Raw genomic sequence first — 6,276 nt, 5'->3', positions numbered from 1 at the left:
ATTTACCAAGTGTTGGATTGTTCACCCACCAATAGGGAACATGAGCTGGGTTTAGAGAATTGTGAGATAGGTTAGTTATACCCTACTAATGCCTTGTGTCCCAATAGTAATTGAACTTAGTACGAGAGGAACTATTGATTCGCACAATTGGTCATTGCACTTGGTTGAAAAGCTAGTGGTGCAAAGCTACTGTGCATGGGATTATAACTGAATGACTCTAAGTCAAAATCCATACTAGATATGGTGCCATCTACCTCCCATGTTGTTACTTGATCTTGGATAGGGGTGGCATGTGCACCCTGGGGGACTTGTGCATTGAAAACATGTACTTACAACTAAGTTTGCTATTTGTGTTGAACCTATAAACATACACTGTGTAGCACATGTGATCATGGGATGAAATTTGGATATACTGTCACCATGGATTCTTAGAACCTTGGGGGATAAATGGGGATAAAATAGCCATTAAGGGCTCTCTCATCAAGCAATTACCCCTTTTTTAGTTGGCTTAATGGGAGAGAGATAAAGTGCACTATATGTGGTATCGGAGCAAATAGCACAAGTTCAATTCCCATTGATTAATGGCTACTTAAAAATATAATAAACCCTTGAGCAAGGTATATTCCTACCCCTAAATTTGAAATTATACATATTAGGCATACGTTTTTCCTCTTGTATGGAGTATCCATAGATGAAAGTATTCACCGTGGGACTACGGTATGGGTGGATGATTAGTTGCTTCACATGGAATAGCTAGAATACATAGTGGAAGGATTAGTAGATTCGGTGCGGAAATGCAAGTGCTAAATCCCCTTGGCTCAAAAGGGGTTGTTTGTCAATAATCAATGAGGACATTGATTTCTTTGAAGGGGGGGGGGGGGGGGGTGAGTGTAGCGCATGTGATCATGAGATGAAATTTGGATATATTGTCACCATAAATTCTTGGAATCTTGGGGGATAAATGGGGATAAAATAGCCACTAAAGGCTCTCTCATCAAGCAATTGCCCCTTTTCCAGTTGGCTTAAGGGGAAAGAAATAAGGTGCGCTACACACTGAATGACTTGGGAGATAAATCCTTTGCAGACGACTTAAAATAAAGGATGGGGTTTTATAAGTGGCAGAGTAGCCTTGTTGCTACGATCTGCTAAAGTTCATCCTTTTGTCTCCAAGATTTTCCCTCAACAGCATCTTCAGTCCCGGGAGTCCGACTACTTGATAGTGGGAGCAGTCAAGCAACTGGACTTCTCGGACTTCTCGGACTCCTAGGATTACTTGGACTCCTGACATGTTGTATTGTATTGCAGCCTAAATCATGTGGTGCATGGAGCGAGTGACCCAGGCAGAGCAACGGTTGGGGGTTGGGAGGACTCTTAGGAGTCTGAGTAATCTAGAGAGTCTAAGAAGTCCCAAGAGTCAAGATTGCTTGACTACTTTGATTCAAATTCAAAAACTTAGTGAGCCTATTTGCACATGGGCCTATTCCTAACCTGAAATTCCCACCTCAACTTAATTTTTTTTAGTTAAGCCAATATCAATTCATATTTAAAACTTAAGTCCCCAATTTAAAAACATATACCCATAGTAGTATATGCTCAAAGAATTTAGCTTAAGTTTTACAACTTAAGATGTTTTTATACATCATTCCTAAAATTATAAATAAAAGTCATCCAAGCCACAAGCCACATCATATACCCATATTAAATGTGACACCAAGAAGCCCCTCTGTTCCTAAAATAAGTCACCTCTTAACTTAGGTATAAGGATTTAGAAGTTAAGTTGGGAATGTACTTAAGTCAATTTTAAGTACACCTCATGTGTGAACACTACATAACTTCTCAACTTTCTTAAAAAATCTGACACCTGATGTAAGATTCATGATGTGTGAGGGCATCCTCATTCTAAATTAGACTTAGGTGTGACTTAAGTGTATATATGGGTAATACATATCCTAAACTAGCTTAACTTTTTTTGAGTTATGTTAGGTAAAAGTATATCCCTAAAGCATATGCTCACATAATTTGATTTAAGTTTTATATTTTAGAATGTCTTCACATGATTTGTCTTAAGTCACAAAAAAGATGATGTAGCCTAAGTTTATTTCACACTCAACTTCCAAAAACAAATCAAGCCATGGTTGTTCTCAAAGTGGATGTCGTGAGATAAGCCCTTTAGAGTTAGGATTGGTGACAAAGGGAACTGAAAAAGATGATGAGGAGAAGAAGCAGTAGCAGAAGTGAGCTGTAACATGAATCAGAGATGGATGAATGTGAGAGAAGCATTAGATCAACTCAAATCAACTCTTGCAAGCTTATTGACCTTATAGTGGAGAAGAATGTCTATTGATTTAGTGAGGAAAGCCATATGAAATTTTTGGCATCCGTCTTGATCACCTTGGGTGAGTATGTGCCAAATCTGAACAATTGGAGGCAGTATAAATGGCTTATGAATCCTAGATAATTTGCAACATCTGGAGCTTGAATGAGAAAATCCACCTTGTTCTTGCACCTATTGCCCCTAATAATTGATTTGTTTGAGGGCTTACTACTTCACTGTTGCCTCCACCATCTCCCATTAACTGCTACTCCCGATTGTTAGACACTATGCTTGATCCTCCTTTACTCTACATTTTAGGTGCAATTGCTACAGAAACTCTCACCTAAATGATACATACCAAAGACGATGTAGAGATGATGCAATAAGCTTCCCTAGTCCTAAAATAAGTCATGCCCAAGAGGTGACTTAAGTTAGGACAAAGGAATTGAATTTTATACACACTGACCCACTCACACATAAACTTAAGTCACATCTGAGTCAATTTTAGGACTAGGATGATTAACTGTCTTATCCTAAAAACTTTAAGAAGTTCACACATGCAATCATTTAAAACTTACTTAAGTTGCAAATGATGCAAGTACAAACTTGAGTAAAACTAACTTAGGAAAAGAGTTTAACCATTTCCCCATTGCTAGTAACTACTCCTATAACTGTCTGCCATATACCTATGCCTAATATGTGCCTAAGGGTGGGGTTTCATATTCCACCTTGGGGGGAGAATTTCCAAGGGGAGAAATAAAATACCCCCCCTTGGTGACATAGCACCAAAAATAGGGGGAAAGGGGGGAATTTGGTGTCCTCTTTGTAAATTTTTCCCAGAGCCTAAAACTTGGTAAACTATGTAAATAAAATAATGCCATGTGGCTAAATTGCCACATCATCTAAAAATTTTGCCCACCCTAATTTTATAGCCATGTGAGCGTGCAAGTTTTTGGAGGGCTTTAAGGGGGATTTTTGCAACAATTTGAGAAAGAAGTTTGCAAAAAATGGAAAATTTTTCACCCTCACTTTATCCATAGTCGCAATTTAGCTTTTATTCTAGTTTACTAATAGCTCAAATTCATGTAAATATGAAATTTTGTAGTTTTAAAATTTTATTTGTTTTTCTTAATATTTAGGGAAGAGAGGGCTCATCTTTTAGTGCTAGCATAGGATTTATGCCAAATGTAATAATGATCCAAGTGTTTTTCATTTTCTCTTTAGTTTTTCTCTTTTGTATAGCAAAAGTTTGCAATAGTTTTTACCTTGGCATTTCTACATTCAATTTGATAATTGGATTTGTTCCAAGTATCCTTACAATGTAAGTTGGCTTCAAGTTATTGAGCTAGATACTTTTTTCCAATTGTTTTCATTTTTATTTTTTTTTGAATGCATTTTTACAATAGCATGGATTTTATAGTGTAGGAATTGGAAATACCTCTTTCACAACTTTATTATCACTACCTCCTTTAGAAATTGACTCTTTTGATAGAGCAACAAATATTCCAGAGGTACAAGAAATATTATTACTGTTTATTTTTTGATTGCATGACTTGTTTTCCTAAAATTAACTAATTTTAAATGATAAACAAAAAGGAAAATGGTCTACTAATGAGAATATAACTTTTCAGTATGCAAAGAGGATGAAGAAGGAAAAAGATCAAAAAGGCAGTGGCTATAGAAAATTGATGAAATGACTAGAGAAGTGGTGATGTATTTCTGGCATCTTATGTTCATAAGGATTTCATCGCACACAAAAACAATATAAATCACAATGAGATGAGCTTGCAAAAAAGTGCAAGTAGATTAGCAATTATAAGAATAACATCTTATCAGGGAAACCATCCTATTTTAGTAATAAGTTTACTACATGAGTGACCATTTGTGTTATAATCCCCATGCTTGAGATAAAAAAGTGCAAGAGAAGAATCACTCAAAAAGTGCTCCAAACTTCATTAAATCGTGCATGCAAACCCTCTAGAGAAAGACCCTAAATAGATCTACTAGATAAGCTCAAGAAAGATCAAAATAGTGATGAATCCAGCTCATGCCATGCTTCCAAAGTTGCTGTTGTGTGAGCTAAAGCCTGCATGTGCTGGTTCTTGTGCCAAATTGAGAAACTATTGATGCTAAAACAGGTATCTCGATGAGATCTATAAGCCCACAATCACCATTTCTTGAACTGAACCAACCACCAAGAGAAGAAAACCTCTTTTCTGTCTAAAAGAAAGAAAACACTAAAAATCCCAGGATTTCATGCATGGCACCAGGAATTGTATAGCTGGGCAAACTCATCCACGTCCCAGAGACCTCCCAGCCACGCACTCCATCACCCGAGCACAGATTCCCTGAGCTAAAACCAAGAAAACTAAGAAAAATCTGGGGAGGATTGGCTAGGAATCAATCCTCCCCACAGATGGTGAGGAGGGGGTGGGGAGAACACTCTTAAGTGTTTTCCCTTACAATCCTAGCCAATATATACCCCCACAGCCTGGAATCTCCTCACGCCCTAGAATATTCCGACAGTGGAATATTCTAAGGAATCTCGCTCTTGCATGAACAGATGAGCAAACCAAATACCATGATTGAAACCCCCAAAGTATCAATTGAATGAGAATATATATATTACATATATATGTATACAAATATGTTTACATATATATATAAACAAAATTCAGAATTTGATCCTATGATCAACCATTATGCTGTGAAATTATGAATGACTTTGTCCTGAAAAAATAAACACCCTAAATGCTGGCCTGGAACAATAAAAAGGCGATCTAGCACATGGCGCCTCCAGGTGATAGGTCAGGGCTAGTGAGGCCGATTGCAAAACAATCTGGTTCCGATTGGGATGATGGGGTCCTGCGGTCTTTCAACATTAAGGTCACGAAGGAGAGTTCCTTCAGAGATTTCTTTGGGGTAAACATGCCGGTTGAATTCAGCAATCCTGATGTCGCGGAGCTCGTGAGTTTGGATCTGCAAGAGTACGCCTTCGGAAAGCTGAAACTTTCATCCATAAGATCTCGGTATGTGAAATCCCTGGTTAAACGTGTCTTCGCAGTGACCAGAACACACCAGCATGAAGAATCAGCAGTGGATGACATGTCCCTGACTCTTCTGGAGCTTTTTCAGTACGACAACGATGACACAGCAGTACGTAGCAGAACCATTCTCGATCTTTTCATGTCGAGGGGCAAAAAGCAAGCAATTCCTGACGTCGTTGTGGAGCGGCTGGACACTGCAGTGAAAATGCTGGTTCAGGAAGACAAAAATTACGATGGGAACTTGAAAGGTCACCATCCAGAAGCCCAGCTGATTGCCGAGGCAATTGCCGCTTATCAGGAGAATTCGAGGCTTTACGAAAGGCTGTCGATGGGCGAATATCCTGATCAACAGATAATTCCTGGTATAGTTATGTTAGGTACGTATTCGAGCGCTTTATCTGTTTTTTGAGGGATAACACTTTCGATTTCAGGGACCTGTCCAACCTTCTACTTGATCCCCTTGACCAAAGCCTTGGCTGAGGCCGTGAGGCAGGGAGAGCAACCGAGCTTCGACACTGCTGTGCGAAAGTACGCGCTTCCCATGCTACCTGCAACCGTTTCTGATACCATGCTTTTCAAGAGCCACTGCTTTCATATTGCACAGTGCTTGGAGGCGTTCAAGCGCTTTGTGTAGACTAGAAAAAGTTAAGTTTGTGATTAAACAACGAAAACTTACAAAAACAGAAAAAGACTCTAGAGCTGCTTGCTCAGGGCGATCTGGGGGGATCCCCGAGTATAAGAAGCTTATCTTCTTCTTGCGTGCCAGTTCAGGATGCACTCACTGCTGCGCAGCGGATCCTGGGCTGGCTAACCAGAATTGCCAGAAAACTGATTTCCTGGCAAGGGGCCGAGTTGTACTTGGAGTCAGATGGTGAGGAGCGAAACGGCTTAACGCTGTTGCGGACTTGGAGGTGA

General features: G+C 39.2%; 1 protein-coding gene across 1 annotated transcript; it reads left to right on the top strand.

Moving 5' to 3' along the window:
- Positions 1-5,081: 5,081 nt before the first annotated feature.
- Positions 5,082-6,037, top strand: LOC9644588. The gene is made up of 2 exons (XM_002984488.1): positions 5,082-5,738; positions 5,793-6,037. Exons 1-2 carry the CDS (start codon positions 5,102-5,104, stop codon positions 5,993-5,995), a joined length of 840 nt encoding a protein of 279 aa, XP_002984534.1. The 5' UTR covers positions 5,082-5,101; the 3' UTR covers positions 5,996-6,037.
- Positions 6,038-6,276: the final 239 nt, after the last annotated feature.

Source organism: Selaginella moellendorffii, unplaced genomic scaffold (assembly GCF_000143415.4).
Source record: "Selaginella moellendorffii unplaced genomic scaffold, v1.0 SELMOscaffold_62, whole genome shotgun sequence".
Lineage (NCBI taxonomy): Eukaryota > Viridiplantae > Streptophyta > Lycopodiopsida > Selaginellales > Selaginellaceae > Selaginella > Selaginella moellendorffii.
Note: the sequence above shows the minus strand (reverse complement) of the source record. Positions and strands in the feature narration are given on the sequence as shown.

Bases quoted from the DNA above. Each gene is read 5' to 3' on its own strand.
- LOC9644588 (XM_002984488.1), top strand. From the start codon at position 5,102: ATGGCGCCTCCAGGTGATAGGTCAGGGCTAGTGAGGCCGATTGCAAAA. The intron at 5,739-5,792 runs GTACGTATTCGA...TTTCGATTTCAG, and splicing joins TCCTGGTATAGTTATGTTAG to GGACCTGTCCAACCTTCTAC.